The sequence below is a fragment of the Aythya ferina genome (genome assembly GCF_964211825.1).
Source record: "Aythya ferina genome assembly, chromosome: 2".
Lineage (NCBI taxonomy): Eukaryota > Metazoa > Chordata > Aves > Anseriformes > Anatidae > Aythya > Aythya ferina.
Window position 1 is genome coordinate 97,210,343 of NC_140297.1, and position 18,298 is coordinate 97,228,640.

The 18,298-nt window shown below is 34.8% G+C and overlaps 1 protein-coding gene across 7 annotated transcripts in view; it reads left to right on the forward strand.

Moving 5' to 3' along the window:
- Window positions 1-17,544, forward strand: part of LOC311432695 (uncharacterized protein) — a 22,964-nt gene extending 5,420 nt beyond the window's left edge. For 4 of the 7 annotated variants that reach the window (XM_084511153.1, XM_084511156.1, XM_084511152.1 and 1 more), the window contains 13 exons: window positions 338-397; window positions 797-877; window positions 1,529-1,665; window positions 2,467-2,589; window positions 3,985-4,027; window positions 5,186-5,305; window positions 6,124-6,262; window positions 8,092-8,137; window positions 8,449-8,508; window positions 9,992-10,099; window positions 11,838-11,934; window positions 12,989-13,189; window positions 15,114-16,157. In XM_084511153.1, the coding sequence (XP_084367279.1) occupies window positions 338-397; window positions 797-877; window positions 1,529-1,665; window positions 2,467-2,589; window positions 3,985-4,027; window positions 5,186-5,305; window positions 6,124-6,262; window positions 8,092-8,137; window positions 8,449-8,508; window positions 9,992-10,099; window positions 11,838-11,934; window positions 12,989-13,189; window positions 15,114-15,193 (1,295 nt within the window). In that variant the 3' untranslated portion in view covers window positions 15,194-16,157. Of the gene's footprint in view, window positions 1-337; window positions 398-796; window positions 878-1,528; window positions 1,666-2,466; window positions 2,590-3,984; window positions 4,028-5,185; window positions 5,306-6,123; window positions 6,263-8,091; window positions 8,138-8,448; window positions 8,509-9,991; window positions 10,100-11,837; window positions 11,935-12,988; window positions 16,158-16,299 lie in introns of those variants that run through there. The other 3 variants (XM_084511154.1, XR_014690248.1, XM_084511157.1) reach the window with 3 other exon arrangements.
- Window positions 17,545-18,298: the final 754 nt, after the last annotated feature.

Sequence of the window (18,298 nt, forward strand, 5' to 3'; positions counted from 1 at the left end):
TTTCTCCTTGTTGCAGGTTGTCTTTATATAAATTAAATTACAGTCAAAATTGCTTACAATTTAAGCTACTGTTTAAGAATTTAATTTTGTGTTGTGTGTTAAAACCCATGTTATGAGGTAAGTAGAGGCTGCATTGGTCTGCCTCTGCCTGCTTCATTGAATTGCCTGACATTAAATAAGTTTGTTGTTTGGTGTAAATATTTTTTATCCCAAAAAATCATGTAGCACGCTCAAAACAAATCATGTTTGTTGTCTATAGTTTTCTTTAAATATATATACATATATTATACCAAATTTCCACTTCTGTTTTTTGTGTTTCTGTGTGTTTTTGTTTTAGTTAAAACTGCAGGTGGCACAGGAGATCAAGTGAAAACACCTGAAAAACTTCCTGATTATGGTAAGAATGTTTAATGTCAACAAAAAGAGAGTGTAGAGAGAAATGAAATGTTTTGAGGTACAGATGTCTAGATCTTAGAAGGTTGTTTGGAGTTCAGTTCTATCCATTGTATTTCCCGTTTACAGTAAATATTTGTAATAATACATAGAATAATATTTGCACACAAGATGTTATAAAACAAGTGAAAATATGATTTGGGGGATAAAGTTTCTCAGTAATTGACTTGATTTGGGCTGTGGGGCTCTTTATGAGCAGGGATTCACTTATACATGAATTACTTAGCATGTTTTCTCTAAGCCAAACGTTAGAGTCAGGACTTCGTTTCATTTTGGAAATTTTTTGAGACCATGAAGACTGATGGATGATGTGAGATGACATGAAATTGGTCTTATCTTACAGTGCAAACTGAGCCAGAGAGATTTCATGGACAGACTTTGGAAGAGCAACTTAACACATGTAAAGATTCAGAACCTGCACTCGGTGAGGGTTTTTAATACTGTAGTTGTTTGATTGCGTGATGTTTATCTTTAAAGATTATTGAGTAGTTTTAAAAATGGAAGCTTTTAATGCACATTATCTGATTTTACTAGCTTTATGTTTAGTACCTAGTAGTATGGTATGAAAGGGACTGATCTTAGTGATAAAACTGTTAGATTTAGCCTAGAATGCTTCTGCGAGTATGGTCTGTAGACGGTCTAAGGTGATATGATAGAAAGAAACTTGGACATAAATGAGCGTTACTATTTTTGTCCAATTGTAGCTGCCGGTCCTGTGGAGGGAAGGGAGAGTGTAGTGGACCAGAAGAATAACTACAGGGACATGTATTAAAATGTACGAATAGTGACAAAAGAACTGTTGCTATTAATTTTTAAGGGATTTTTTTTCCCATTTTTTCTGTGGTAAAAATAAGGCATCTCAGAGAAATTTGATTTTATATGTTTGATGTTGAAGTCTAGAGAACCAGAAAATGAAATAACTCATAGTAACAAAAACCTTAATCCATATGTTTGACATGCAGTAAGGATAGTTTCCTTTACTATCTCTTTTGTAGCTAGCACTAATTATATTTGGGAGCCTAAGAAACAAGTAGACATCAAATTTCCTAACTTTTTTTTTTTTTAATCAATGCAGGACTTAATTATATAATCGAATACCGATCAAAAGACAATTTCCCTTTTCTCTATGAGTGTCAACTGTGCCACTGTAAAACAGGACTGAGTAACATGTTCATGCACGTTTGTGGCTCCAAGCATAGACTGGCATACTTGGTAAGTTTTTACAGTAAAGGTGTGTGTGTTTTTGTTTTTGTTTTTTTTTTTTTTAAATTATTATTATTGTTGGTATAATGGTTTAAGTAGAGAGTTTGCTAGTCAGATTTTAATAACAGATCTGGTATTTTTAAGCTGTTACAAAAGGTTTTGTGAAAATATGTGTATTTATACCACAGTTGTGGTCTAATAAATAGATTTAAAATTCACCTCATCGAGAATGTGTGTGCAGGTGCATTGCTGACACTGAGTTGTCAGTGTATTTTATTTTGGTTGACCAACAATGCCAAAAAGGAACTCCACAGCTGTAATTGACTAGTAGGCTTCTAACTATATATTTTTTAATTACTTTAAAGAACTGAATCAGTGAAGGAACTGCTCCATCTTTCAGATGCCTTAGGAGCTAATGTTATTATGGGGGGTATTGTTTTGGTTCTGCAACAATGTCCTTCTTAAGGATCTTGCTGTTTGTTAATTCAGATGGATATTCTCAGTGAGACTTGTATTGGTGGTTTTCATGTTCTTAACACTTTTATTTATTGTTTACCCCATCTATGTTACATTATTAAATACTGTAAATGTAATAGGAATTCAAGAAGTATAACTTAAGCAGATTCAGCTGAAGATTTAACTTCAGTCCCCTCAGTTAGTCTGCAATTCTATACCTAAACATTTCAGTAAGTTCTGTTTTGTATACAGGTTGATTTTTCTCCCATGATTCTATCTTGTTGTGCTAGATCTTGAAAGAATTGCAAAGGATAAAGCATGACTTCATGATTTGCATCTCGTTATTTTTTTTAGAAACAACATTATCCTGAGATAGCAGAATCTGATGAAGTTAAGGGTAAAGGCTCTGAACTCAACCGAAAAGTTAGGCAAGTTGCATTAACAATTGAGAAGAAAGAAGGAAGAAAACAAATAAAGGTACATTTCTTAAGAGTGCCATAAGTTATACACTTAGAAATAAACTGAAAAGAAATCTTTTTTTTTTTTTTTTTTTTTTTTTTTAATGTTTATTAAACGTGCTTTTGTCTCTTTAATATTTCTTCCAAGATTACTCTGGATACAATTTCCCATTGGTCATTGCCATCATAAGTATTTAAGTATTTCTCTTGTTTGAAATAATATTCATGCTATCTGACTCTACAGAAATACAACTCTAGGGATATCAAATATACAAAATATCTGTATTAATATTTAGCCAATTTCCAGTTGTGTATGTGTGTATGTAAAACAATTTAATTGTTGCTAGGAAACTACCTTTACACTTTCCTAGGTTAGAGTTTTGCTCTGTTAGCATCCTGTGGCAGTTCACAAAAGAAACAGATGAAAAAAAATCTGTGATATACACAGGAAAGTGTACAAATTTGCAGGTGGATGTGAGGTTCTCTCTAATGGCATGGGCTCATAGGAGCACCATGAGCTGAAATTGTTGAGGGGCTGCACTATTAGAAGCACATTCTTATGAAGTTATCTTCATACTGCTTTCAGTTGTTGTTTATACTGCAATAGTGTTTAGAAATGTTGGCCAGCTTTATCTGGCCAGGATATTGGTGAAGTTTCTTCTTCAGGTGGACCTCACCACTTTGGTTCATGACAACTTAACTCAGGTGCTTAGTGTTCTTTTTGGCGTACCTTAAATTTGTGCTCTCCATCAATTTCAGTGTGTAAACAGCCTGCTTGTTAAGCAGTGTTTCTTGAAAGATCTAATGCTAGTAAGTATTCTTTCTGTGTAAGCCCCAAATCCTGCTAAATTATGCAAGAGTTGTCTCTCAGCAAAATTGTAAGTGCTTAAATCTGAAATCTGTTTGCATGCACACTATTATTATTTGCAAGCAAATAAACATACTGAAAGAATATTAATCACATTAGGTTGATGGAAATCATACGTGCATATATGTATGTTTCAGATTTTTCTTCATGGATATAGAAATAATTAATTCCATTTATATTTTGTAGACTGTTTTGTTTTTCCTTGAACAGTTTCACTAGATCCATAAAAAATTCAGTCTTGATTTAAGGAATGTTTAAGTAGAGGGTATATAAACTGTTATAAATTAATTTTATTGTGTTTTTTTTTTTTGTTGTTGTTGTTGTTTTTTTTTTCCCTGAAGCCAGCTATTTTATTTTTTTAAGCTCTTAAAACAGATTTAATTGTAGCAAATAACTGTTCAGGTAACTACTTTTGAACGTCTGTTCAGTGGTTTACTCTTGTGTGTACCACTACTGGTCATATCTTTAAAAAATAAGTATTTGATGAAATACCTAAGTTAAAATTGTATCCACAAAATAGCTAACATAAATGGTTTTTATTTATAGGTTGTTACGGATGCCCCGATGATGAGGAAGAGATGGCAAGAATGTAAGTGTGCTCAGTGGGATGCAAATTGTAAACTTGCTGTGATTTAAGATAGCTTTCTTTCAAGGCAGGTTGAAAGATTTGGTCAGAATGGTAGTGTGTGCGTGTGTTCTGAGCTGCGTTTTGTAAGGTCCATGTATCCTGAAACTTTAATGGATGAGCAAGTTCTTTCAGGGGCAGCTAGAGAGACCTTTTTTCTGGCTCTTTGTTCTCTCTCTTTCCATTCTCCCACTCATCCTCAAAGCTTTCCTCACTTTGCAGAGTCGTTCACCTTTTTACCTGGTAACAGCTGTACTCTCTGCAGTGCCAGCTGCTCACAGGCGTTTTGATGAACTGGGCAGAATGAGCAGGTTGGACCTCAGTGTGTGCATTTAACTTGCAGTCCAGAAAGCCAGATGGAATCCTGAAAGCACAGCCACAGCCCTTATCTGGGGAGGAAAACTTTTCCAGTTTTACCAGCCTTTGATTCTCGCAAAGCTGTAGGAACATGGTATCTGTGAGACTTTCTTCACTCAGTTTAATCAATCTTCCAAAACTTGCTGTACAATACCATCTGGATGGACAGACAGTCCGACTATATGCTATTCCTGAAAATGGATAAGAATTGCTATGGCACTCTCATTCTCAGACGTGCGTGGAAATATAGACTTGAATTAGAACTAATGTACATAATTTTATTACATGTTAATGTCTAAACTGTTATTTAAAATAGCTCAGTAGAAGTAATGAGAAGAGTGTTTGTATAATGATCTCAATTAGCAGTGTCATACTCTGAAAAGGAAAGAACCATTTGGAATCTAAGAAGGGGTTTTGAAATAAGCTGAATACTATTCAAAATCCTTTTGCTTAATGTGCCTAATTTTGCACATGACCGTGTAGCATGCTACTATAATTTATAATATTTAATTATGTTAAGAAATAAATTTATGTATGTAATTGTAACCAGGGCATAAAATATTTAAAACTTCTAGTTCATATTTAATACGTTATCACAGAATAATGCTTCTAAAAATTGTTCCTAATGTTTGTAACTGTTTCTTTTTGTGCACAGAACCAGCTAGTTAAAATTCAATTGCGCTTTTAGAACCACTATAACTAATTTATTTTTCACCTTTATCAAGATAATGTCCATTTTGCTACATTTTGAATGTGTTTGTTTAGATCCTACTGCAGATGACAGCCCTTCAAAAGCCAAAGTTCAGCATGTGGATACATCACTTAGTAATGAAGAAGAAACAGATAGCAAAAATAAGGACGGAAAAATGCCAGGCCCTATTCAAGGTTAGAGAATAAGGCTATATATATATATTTAACTCCTAACAAAGCATGAATTATTTCTTCTATGTGTACTTTTTGTATAATTTCTATAGCTATGTTCTGCTATAGAAGCAGCATGTACAATGCATAGATATGTTTGGGATCTGTGGCAGACAGAAAGAATAATTCTAATGTTTGTAAAGAACACTCTCTGGGTCTACTTCAAGTTTCTGTAGCTGGATACTTCATAAAAATTCATAAGAAGAAGTTTTTGCTATGAATATTTCTATGAGAAGGGCCGCAGGCTTCTTTTGGGCACATCAGGCATTCTTCATTGTCAGGAACAAAAATAGGGAAGGGCTGTATGCCAGTCTGTTTGCTTAGGGCACAAGGAGAATCAAAAGGAAACAAATTGCTTAGATTTCTTTTGAACGTCTAAAATATTTGACTAATGTTTGTTTTCTTGAAAACAAAACCAGATTAAAGTGTAAAAATTAGCAAATGCTTTGTAACTGAAAAAACATCAGAAGTTACTGCTTGGTTGTAAACTAATGTCAAAGGGGAAATTGGGCTACTGTCTAAATGCATTATAATTACTCTCATTCAGAATATTTCTTACCAGAAATACAGACATGCTTCACGGCTGAACCAAGCCTTTAATTTTTAGGTTCTGTTTTTATTTAATTTTTATTTCTTCAGGATATCTTACTTTCACCTTTTAAGTTTTATTAATATTTTCTTTAAAATATATGAGCAAATTTTAAATCAGTATACTGGAAATACTTTTAAATTAGTACACTGGAAAACCATTACTAACAATACTGTTTTTATCATTTTTGAAGAAAAGAATGTTCAAGAGGAGCCGGAAAAAAGTCAGCAAGAACAGGCAAAACCAGATGAGAAGGCTGAAACTAATAAGCCTATTGAAAGCAGCAAAGACAACAAGACTGAAGAAGACAGCAAAGGCAACGATTCTGAAAAGTAAAACAAAAAAATCCACCGCCCCAAAAACCCTTTAAATATACTCATTGAAACTGTTGTAGGTGGTGTCTGCTGACATGGGGTTTGCAGTGTGCTGTGAAGAATAAATGTGTGCTTGTAATAGGAGAATATTTGTCTTGTGAAAGTATGTGCTTTTCCATAAGCTTTTATCAGCAACAGAAAATCTGGTGTATGTAAACTCACCTCCGATTTTGCTGTAGATGCAGCTAGTTTTTGTTTTAGCTGTGTTATCGTTAAGGTATAATCCTCATTTATCACAAATTGAAAAAGAATCTTTCCTAGTGCATTAAAAACCCTCTGTTACAGGTTCATGTTAGACAATTAGGGCAGTATATGAACTGCATGTAATTTTAGAAGGAAAAGATAATCAGCGAATAGCTGCAACAATTGGGCTATCATCTTTACAAAAGCTTTCACGGAGGAACAATAATAAATACTATATGTGGTTCTTAGAGAACTAAGCTGCTTGATGTTTGTAAAAGTCCTTATTAATAGCAGTATTGTGAGTTTAGTTTGAATTATTCACCTCTGTGTGGGAGAGATGGCTTCAACATCAGTTAGCTTTGTGCAACACCAGGAACCACAGGAAAGCAGCTGATAAAGGATATATACACACTGATGAGTCTTACACATGTTATACCAATTAGTTCTTTGATTTTGCTTTAATGGAATTCTCTTAGAATGTTTCCTGACTTTATACCAGTTGCTTCTCTGTCAGACATGAAGGGCTAGCACCTTTTTCTTATTTACTGTTAGCTGTAAAAGGAAAAATTTTCTTGCTCCTGAAATGTCTTTTTGTAGGACTTCTCCCTCTCTGTGGGCCAACCAATCATTAAGGAAAAGGACTAATTGAAACCAGATTCAAGTCTAGGTTTATGAATCTTTTTATTTATTTGTTTAACTTTCAAACAACTGTATTAGTTATTTGAGTGTAAATTAGTTTGTAAAAATGTCAAAAATAGGAAGCTAATACAATCTTGAGCATCCACGTTGAGGTTCTGAAAGTTTTACCTGACACTGATCGTCGTTGTGCAGTCCCATACTTGAAATTTTAAGAACAGAATCCTTTGGAAAATCACACATCTCTCATTAATTTAGTTGTTCAGATAGATCCTGGGTAATTACGAGCAGTCAGGTGTTCCAGTGAGAGACTAATTTGGAAGTTACAGTTACTAAAATAGCACTTCAGCTTGTTCCTTCCTGTTTATTTTTGTGAGACTTCTGAAATGTGAATTCAGTGTAAAGTTTCTCAAAGGGAGTAAGATCTGATTTTCATTTGACAGTGAGCAGTCAAATGATGCTTCCACTTAACAATTCTGCAACATCAGTCTGAGAATTTCTGTTACTTTTAATTAATTATGAGGCTTTGTATGCTCAGTATTTCTGTGGCTACGTTATAAAATACTACTATTTCTGACCAACTTTTCGTAAACACAAATTTGTGAAGTGCTGATAAAAAAAAATAATTGTACTATAGTTAGGGGCATTGTCTTTCTGCAATGCATGTTTACAGCTTTTATTAACATCAAACTTTTTTCTTATCTCTGGGGTTTAGAATTTATGTAGCTAATTACACTAAAAAATCTAAACTTACACTAAAATATATTTTATGGTTATATCTGGAACCACTAGGATGTCTGCAAGGAAATGTGTGACCTTTCAAAGTATACAGTCTGTAGTGTCAATAATTTAAACTAATTACTGAGTTATTGACTGACACACCTTTTATAAATCAACCATTTGGAAGCTGTGTGCGTGTGTTATTTTTATATACAACAAAAAATAACGTGTGTATTTTCTATCTTAAGGTGTGAGACCAACAAACAATTGCAGGAAGAAAATGAGGAACTTCAGGTGAACACTTTTCTATTAATGGGGTTGTTCCAGTTCACACATAGTTGGGAAAATAATTACTATGATATATGGTAATGCTGTTGGCTTTTGCTTATTCAAATTACTAATGTTATGAACAACAAACGAGTTACTAAGCAAAACTTTAAAAAAAATGCATTTTTTTCTGATTTTGTTGTGAAAACACAAGTACGTGTTTCTCTACTAGTACACACAATTTAATTAGAGCAGAATCTAGAAGAGCCGTAGTACTTATTAGTGTTTAATTTTGGTTATAAATAGTGCATATAATAGATCTTGTTTATGTTAAACAGCAAGAACCTCCAGCAAATCTTGAGGAATTTACTAGTCAAGAAGAACTGTTGGGTTATTTGGTAAGTGCTAAATCTTTCCTGGCAATTTCATCTCTGAAAAAAATTAGAAGTGCTGCTAAGTAATTAAAAATTACTGATTCATAATTAGTTTATAATTACTAATCGATTACTAATTAGGAACTAGTTAATATTACTGAAACATTTTGGTTGTGAAGAAAGGGAAGAAGCAGTTTTTAAGGAATAACATGCAGGTTGTATATTTTAGAAACAGACAAACGCAAAAATATCCCACCTATTCGCTTTGTTTGGCAGAACAGCTGAGTTCCGTTCGGTTGTCAAAAATGTGTTGTGCACACATTTCACAGCAGGGAAGCGAACGGGAAAACTAGCAGTTGCTAGCTGTAACGTGTATTAACAACATTCACAGTCCTGCATATGGAAATGGTAATCTCATTAAAACATTAGAGACAAAATTAACGAAAATCTTAACTGGTAGTTACTGTGAGTCGGTTACTGCATGGTAATTTTTTTTTTCTCTTTTTAATGGGGAAACTGTAAAGATTGTATCTTGCTAGTAACTAATGTGAATCAAGGCATCCTCTTGTATAGTGTGATTGTCCCCTAAAAACAGGGGAGGACTGTTGGGAATGTGATTGGGACAATGTTCTTTTGGAAAGTTTGAAAATTGTTCAATATCAACATTTACAGTAATGCCTTTACAAACTCCATGATGCATTTCTTTTGATTTTTTTACTTTGATCTTCTCTTCCTCTTTTGAAACAAAGGTTGTCTTATGTAGTGGAAGGTAATTATACAAGTATCTTTATATCATTGCTCTTTATATCATAATTCCAGTTTTTCAATGATTATTCTTAATGAATATATTTTAACTGAGCTCTATGTTCAGCTTTTATCATTAAAATAATTGGATCTCTTTCATTAACTGATAGCGGACGCATCTTTGCCCAAGTTTAATCTTCCTTTTCTTCTGATTTTTTTTAACAAGATATGACTTGTGCAAACCCAAGGAGACCCTTTATTATTGTTAAAATACAATCTACCCCCCATTATGCTGTCACACATGAATTTATTGCTAGTTATTTGTGATTACTTTTTTCCTTTGTCTGGGGCGTTTGAAGATGTTTGCTTTTAATCTGGAAGACTCTGAGTTGTTAGGACAGACCTCTGCTTCTCTTCTATTGTGCCCAATGGCATTGTTTTCAACAGAACTTGATGACTATGTCTTTGCAGGAACATTCTTGGGTTGTTCCTTTTTGAATGATTGTAGCTGAAGCACCATTCTGTTAGGATCCTCTCCCATTTCTCTGTCTCTGAGACCTTGTCACCTCCCACTACAATTTATGGGATTAAAAATAAAAACTTTATTTACTCTGTAACTTTAGCTATATCTGACAGAAGGATAGAGATATAAAAACAGTAAGGTCCCTGCAGTAACCTTATACATTATATACATATATATATACATTATGATACTTGTATCAAAGGCAAGGTTTTTATGTTGTGGATTATTTTTTTTCCCTAGCAAAGTTTTGAGATACTGAATGAAGACGATGCTGCTTTTATCCTAAAAGTAACACAGACTCTCACAGATGCACTGGTGGAATATCGTCAGCAGGCTGCATCAAAAAAAGTAATGTGGATGTGGTTTATTTTTGTTCTACAAGTCTGTAGATTCCTGTGATTACGTATTTTTATTGTTACAGATGGTTTATTTATAGTTAAAATCGCCATGCCAACCGTACTGAAAGTTGTGACCATTAAATGCTTGAAGAATTTTTCTAGTTATGATAGGATAAACTCACCACGTTTTTGTTGAAGAGTCTTAATGCTTTGTCTTCAAAGGTGTGTTTTTTCTAAAAATAGAGGCCAAAACTAATTCTGTCCTTTACTTCCCATGCTTTTCCTTATTTGTTTTTCTGCTGTTTTTACTCCCTTTTCAATCCTAACTTACAGTTTTCTTATCTCTTCTGACCTCCTTGGTAATTTTCTCTTTTTCCTTTCTCAGTCTTGACCTCTCTTCGTTCACTGTGTAACCAGACACTGACATCAATTTTCTTACACAATTTTGTTCTGCTATTAAAAACCCAGTTCCTCCCTGCTCCTGTCATTGCTGGTGTCTGTGTAAAGATAAGTCAGTCAAAACATGAATGTTTTGAGTACTTCTCTGAGCCTGCTGCAGTAGCCATTTGTACTCCCTATTTCTCCAGTTCACGTTATGCTCTATCTTCAGACTCCACACACCTGGAATGATTTTTATTCGTTCCCCCATTGCCAACAGGGATGGCAGGAACCTCTAGCTGTAATTCATTTACTATATTTGTCTTTGGAAGCCCTTTTGCCTGCTAATTTGTCTCATAGAATTGTCAGTATTGAACAAAATTCTCATTTGCCACAACAGCTATTCCTACTAATATTAATAGTTACTTAATTAGTAACTATTAATAGTTACTTAACTATTTCTTTGTTTAAAAGATGAGCCTGAATGGAAAATGCCAAGCAAGCGTGAGTACCAGCCTAACAAGCTGGATGGAACCAGACCAGGTTAGATGAGGCCCTGAGCAACCTGATTTAATGGGTGGCGTCCTTGCCTATGGCAGGGGGGTTGGAACTAAATGCTCTTTGAGGTCCCTTCCAACCTGAGCCATTCTATGATTCAAGGAAAATAAAGTGGTTTTGTCTTCAAAAGCTTTTCTTAGTTCAGGATTTTGCTGTAAGGTTGATCTTTGCTCCCCGTATTACATCTTTCCTCCATTGCTTTCTTTCTGCCTCAAAAGGCAGTATTTCTCTGTGGTAAATTTCATGCCTATAATTCTCTTTTATTATTTATATTTTTTTTACTTCTTTATTAAGTTTACTTTCATCTTATCCCTGCTGTTCTTTTTGTATAAGACTTTTTTTTTGTTGCTTTATTCGTATGGAAAGAGGGCAGAAGTTGACATGCTACAAAGCCATCAAGTTCTAGCCAAAGTAACTTCTAATCTATTAGTTGTAGAAAAATAAAATAAAAAATTTTGATGTGGGAGAAACACTTGAATACCCTAAACTGTGATCTTCCAACAGATAATTTAAAAAATCTTTTGAGTGTAAAGTGCTTTCTTTTTAGATCTGACAGGTAGAGAATTAGGTTGTGTAAGTATCACTAGGCCTAATATAGTGCTTTTTAGATGTAGACAGATAACATGAGCAGTGTGTGCATCAAGGTTAATCACCAGCCATGTAGTTTTCAAAGAAATATTATTTTTTCTCAAATTTGGTAGCAGAAATACTGATCTCTCATCTGTTTCTGTGGTCATTAAAATGTAGTAGTTTGTCATTTTAGGGTGTTGTGTTGATGAATTTCTGAATACATCTTTTTCTCAAATTCATAGGATCTCTTAGATACTGAACATAACGAAGAAGAAGTATTGGAACAATCCACAGAGCAATCTGACCTGAATTCTGCAGATATTAGTGATTCTGATACTGGTAATGTTAGGATTGCAGTCTTGAATGTGCTTTAATCTTAACACTGATTAAGATTAAATTCTAAAAGCTTTTTTTTTTTTTTTTCTTTTTTTCTTTTTTTCTTTTTTCCCCCTGCTTCTTAAAGTAGAGCTTAAAAGCAGAATAAAGCTAAGGTCAAGTAACATAGATTAATAGTTGTTGTTTTTTTTCCTCATCCTCTACAGATGTTAGAAAGGAAAGGACAGCCTATTCGAAAACATTCATCCTGCTTAACTGTAGGATTTAGGGAGAAATTGAGTTAGTATTGACTCTGACTTTCCTCTGTCCAGAATCAATTCTTTCTAAGGAGTCTTTCACAGTGTAACTGGCAGGTTTTTTGCACATTTTTTTACCTTCTTGGTGGAAAGGAGGCTTAGTACAGGTCTAGTCCAAGTAAGATGTTAGTGGAAACAAAATTAGGTTGTAGAGGATGGAAAATTCTGTTTAAAAGCTGAATATTGCCACTACTTGACTTTAGTACTTCTGATGCAATTTTTCAAAGGATATTGGATTTCTATGAGAGAATTTTCTTAATATAAATAAATGGTTAGTTTTCACATGCTGTGTGACAGGAAATGCTGTCCTAAACTTGGAGAGAAAAATGCCTAGAGTACTAAGCATATCTATTTTGTTTGTTTGTTTTTGCTTTTTGTTTATTTGTTTTTGTTATCCAGTGACATTTTTTCTCCAAAGAACCTCAATTGTAAACCTCAATACAATACTAATTTAAAAAATGTAATTGCTTATAACATGAAAGACTTGGAACTTTTGGTTCCTTTTCGGTTCCTTTTCTAAGCCATAAAGAAAAGCTTTCACCCACCTGCCGCCCTTGTTTCTTCAGGATTTGCTGTAAATAGAAAGCATTTCTGACTCTCGGTTATATGAGGATATTATTAGCGAAGCCAGGTGTGAACCTTACCAATGATGCTGTGTGAAACTAGAAATTAATGTTTTGAAAAGCCCTATTTAGATAACTAAGTAATGCAGACTGCTCAGAATTTTCTTCAACTGAAAAACAGTATTTATTTTCTTTAAGACTATTCAAGCAGCCGATCAGCTAAGAAGTCCTTATCAGTAACTGAGGAAGATGAACTGCAAAACTTCTCAGCTGGCACTTTGGAAGCAGCGTATGAGAACAGCATCACCACTGAGTTTTTGAACAGTGTAAGAAATATGAATGTTGAGGAAGTTACTGCTACTCTACGCAAAATAGCAGCAGCAAACCCAGCTTTCAGAGGTAATTGACATATACATGAAGGCGCATGCAAACGCTTATGAAAATATACGTAACAATTTTGTTAGCTTTGTGAAACATTAAGCAGTTTGAGATATTAAGGACAGGTTTTATTACCCTTCTACTTTTTTCAGGAGACAGTTTAGGAATGGTAGTTCAAAATGGCTGCACTCCTTTGAAGGTGTTAATAAACACTGATTATTATTATTTTTTTAATTGTTTTCTCATTTGTGCCTATTAACATCTACATGGTAAAAGACAGTAAACTAAAATCAAGCATATTGTTATTAGAAAAAAAAAGAGAGAATCTCAACTGTGATAACTGGTGAAAAACAGGGAAAAGAATAGAAAGAGCAGAAGTTAGAAAAGTTGTAAAACATGATAAAGACAATTTATTAAAGTGACAGAGAGCGGGGAGGGAGAAGGGAACAATACACCCACCCCCAGCTTGTCACCACACCATTTTATTGCTTGCTGAGCATCATGATGTTACATGGTGTCAAATATTCCTTTGGCCAGTTGGGGTCAGCTGTCCCAGCTGTGTCCTGCCTCAGCCTACTCACTGTGGGAGTAGAGTGTGAGGGAAAAAGAGAGAAACTTGACACTGCACAAGCCAACTGCAGCAACAGCCAAAGCACTGCTGCGTTATCAATGCTGTTTTAGCAACAGTTCCAAACCACAGCACTGTTCGGGCTGCTGAGAAAGTGTACTCCATCCTGTCCAGAGACAGTACAGGGTTCTAGGTGGTCCTTGAAACTACCGGCTTTTATTGGAAAGCTGAATATAAATTGTTTAGGAAAACAGGGTGGAAACTAGTAGACACCTGGGTAAACATAATCTGCTCAGGGTGCTGGTGGTGAGGATGAATACAGATTTTATGATGAGAAATCCTTCCTTACAGACTTTCTGGAGTTGTTTGAAAGGGGTCAGTAAAGTAGTCAGTTAATAAACAGGTAGCAAACGGGCAATTATTTTTTACAGTGTAAGGAGGTTCCAGTAGAACTGTGGGCCTGTGCTTAAGGCCTCTGCTGATTATATGACCCGGAAAAAGGGATGAGTATCTGGATGACAAAATTTTGCGATCGCAACGTTATTCAAAGCAGTTGAAGTGTTGGTTGACTGAAGTTCAAATGCTCCTCATCAGGTTAGTGGAAATACCAACTTATCAGTTAGAAGAACAAACTGAATGCAAAGAATTAAGGAAGGAATGGAAGGCGAGAGGGGAATTACTTTATCTGGAATAGAGCACATGGTTCTGTTTCCATCATTTTGTGTAAAGGAATTTAGAGTTGCAAAAGGTTCAGAAGTGTGCCGTATCAGACTTGAAAAGTTTCCTGATCTAAAGATGATCTGAGGTTGGGAGAACATAATATTCCCATAACCCACAAGCCTTCAGGCACACTTCAGGTCCCATTCCTACTCTTCCCTTAGCATTTGTTTATGGCCACAGAGTGGTTGTTATTACCACTTAAGCTGACCCTGTGTTTCTTCCAGTTCTCCCCTCCCTCCCTCCTCCAAAGTCATGGGAATGAGTTTCATCAAAGCAACGTTGAATTCTTGTGCTCTGAGGAGAACACTGACATTGGTGCAGTGTTAAAATGGAGTGCTTCTGGTAATGTTTTCCTAATTATCAGCTACAGATCTTTGCAGGTCAGCAACAGATTAGAAGGGCTAGAGAGACCCTTTACTGAAACATTAGAGCAGTTCACAGGAATACAGCTAATGGTTTCCAGGCAATTAAGTAACACATTCCATTTTTTAACTGTGTTTTTCTTTAACTGTGTTTTTTAACTAGAGTGTTTTTCATTTATTAAGAAAAGCTCCAAATTCGTGTCATCATCTAAATGTTTCAGTGTAACTTGAGCTTTAAAATGCATCATCAAACCACTTATTCTCTGTTTTTGTTTTTTTTAAACCTTTAACAAAGGAATTGATATTCCAAATGTTGTAAGGATCCTGACTGAAAGTGGGACTCTGAGAAGATCAAGCAATGGCAGCACACAGTGACGTGGTAGTTAGCAGAGTTAATATTGCAGTATTTACTTTCTGTAAGTTTGAGAATGTTCTTTTACTTGATACGAACTCAATGTAGCTGATTTGACTATATCCAAATTCTGTACAGTGTTGTTTTACTTAAAAATTTGGTTATGGGGTTCCTGTTATTTTTTTCACATGGCTGACATTTCTGTATTTGTGGAAAGGTTGTAAAGTTCATGTTTCCCTTGCTGCTTAAACATGTTTTTTTTTAAAACAGGTTGCAGTTGTTTTCCTAAATATTTTTGCATTCTGTATATTGGCAATCCGATCTCTTCGTATTGGTTCTTTCACAAAGAGTTAACAACAGAAGGGATAGTAGAAGTCAGCGGTTCAAATTCATGCTACAACAAATAGTTGGAAATTATTGCCTGTGGCTATTGAAATAAAAAAATCTCCTTCCATGTAAGAATAATGAATTGGTCTCCTCTGTTTCTAAATAAAGATGAATAACAAAAAGCCAGTGCTGTCAGTCCAGTTCTGAGCTGAGAAGCGCATGGACTATAGGTAATTTATGTAGACTAGATAACTGGAAAATTTAGCAAATTCAGCAGAGTTTTACTTGCTTGCAAATTCACAGATATGTCCCAAGAGACGTAAGCAGACTATGGTTGACACACTGAAGTGGTAGTGAAAATATCTTCTGTCTTCTCTTATATGACCAGCATGAGAATGAAGTGAAAGTTGGCTTATACTATCCTTCAGTTCTGGCTTTTTTAAGGTAAACTTTTATTCACCCACTGTAATAGTCTTTTTGACTTAATACACGTGTGTGTGTGTGTGTGTATATATGTAATATATACATTTATATGTATAAGTCCTATGTGTTAACCACTACTAATTTGGTAGGATGATAGAAAAATGTTTTGGATGGTTGCAGATTAATGTGTTTTGGAAAAAATAAATTTTTAAAATTAAATTGCCTAATTAAAATCTTCTTCCTGCGTGTGGTCTTGGGTAGTGTTCAGTGCTTCTAATTAAAGCTCTTCAGCTTTGCAGCCAAAAGCTGGTATAATGCAGACATGATGGGGCCAGATGGTAAATGAACCTTTTAATGTTAACTTATACTTTTTTTGGAGATCTGGATGGAATTGAGAATCCTCATCCTGGTGGTTTCACATCTTCATATCTTGGAATGCAAGCTGCCGTAAAAGAAAGGTAACAAAAAAAAAAAAAAAGCAGCAAAATACGTTAGTTTTGTTCTATGAACAAACTAATCATGGAGGAATATGGTTAGTTGGTTAGTTAGAATTAACCACGTAGAAATGGAAACGTTTGAATGACAATTAAAGAAATTAAAACAGAAAACAATTACTATTTTAATAAAATTGTGAAGAATTTCTAGAATGTCTTGAAGTTTGTTCTGTTCAGAAACAGAGATAAAACCGATCAGCTGTGAGTTATTCTCCCCTTAAAACTTTTGTTTTCTGGTGCAAATAGAATCTGCAAAAGAGTTATTTTGTTTGGTCTTGTATCTGCCTGTGTTTTGTGATGTATATTCTTATGCTACCAGAAAACTCTATTTTTGTTCCACACAGTTTTTAAGGATAATATTTTCCTTGCATCTGATTTTTTTTTTTTAAAGACACTATCTCTACTAATGATGCTTAAGAAATGTTGCTGACTGTCCTTAATATTATACATTGTTTGTTAAAGTAACACCAAGGCAGACATCCTGAGTATCTGGAGAATTCATCAAATTTAAAACTTAAGTAAAAGCAAGAAAAATTCTACCAACTGGGAACTGATTTTTCTTTTAGCTTTACCTTAGTGTAACATATTTTATTGAGACACCAGAGAGCTTGGGGGAAATTAACAAAATTGCAGAACTTGAACTTCTCTTACAAGGCATAGTGTGTGAAGGAGAAGGGCACTCAGGTGAATTGACAGGAAATGAAAATGTTTGAGTATGCAACAGAAGGCGCAAGCTGCCTGGTGTAAATTGTGATGTTCTCGGATCATAACTCTAGAGTTATGGAAACATCCTGCTCTTGTTTTGTTTCTGGTTTCTTCTAGGATTGTGATATGTCTTTCTGAGTTAGGAATTTATTATCCCTTTTGAAGCAGCAGGCCCCATCTTGTGAATCTGATCTAGGCATCGGTGTACAAAAGTCATATAGTGTGCCCGAGGGTTTGATACCATATGTGAAATCTGAAATGCTAATGCTGACTCTGCATTGCCTTCACCAAAGCTATTCTCAAGTCTTTTAATTGTTTTTATACTCTGTAAATGCAAATCCTGTGTTTTATTATTGCATTTGTGTTGGAGGAAATGTTATTATGTAACTTCATTTTAGAAATACAATTAAAAACGTTCTCATGGAGCACAATGCCATTCATCTATTTCATTGAAAATGCTCTTTTAGTAAGTGCCATGTTAACTCCTACCTTCTGTCACTGCAGATAGAGTAAAATCTAACTGAACACATTCAAATGACCTCCAGCATTTCCTAAAAAGATTCAAAGTAAATAATTGCAGAATGTAGGAGATACATTTGTAACCCAGCATCTTTATGGCACTCCACCAAGCCCTTGCTTCCAGAAGCAGTAAGCAGAGGAGGTGGGAAGCCAGAATATGAGATACAAGTCAAGAAGTAACGTAGCTGGGCTCAAAGTAAACATGAAAATAATCCTAGTATTTACTACAAATAGGGAATTTGACCCAAGACAGCTCATATTCTGGTAATTAAAATGATGTAATGCCTTGTGTGGTGGAATGCTGACATGTTACACTGCTGTTGAACTTTTAGCAAGTATCCACCTAGGTTCAAATGGTTCAAATCAAACTAGTGTAACATAATTACTTCGGCGATGTGATCAAATTGTTCTAATTGATACATTAAGGCAAGTCAGAGAAGAAGGTAGAGTGAGAATCACAGGTTGCTTTAAAGCTATGATTCAAAGATCGAAGCCGAAATTCCTTTAAGTGGTATATTCTTTATTGCAGCGCTGGATGCACGGGGGATCTCTCCACCTATCGTGCATACCCAAAGCGGAAAGCAGTCTTGAATTTATACAATCAATCTATCAATATTCTACAAGCGCCTATACATATTCATTGCCTATCCCCGCCTTCCC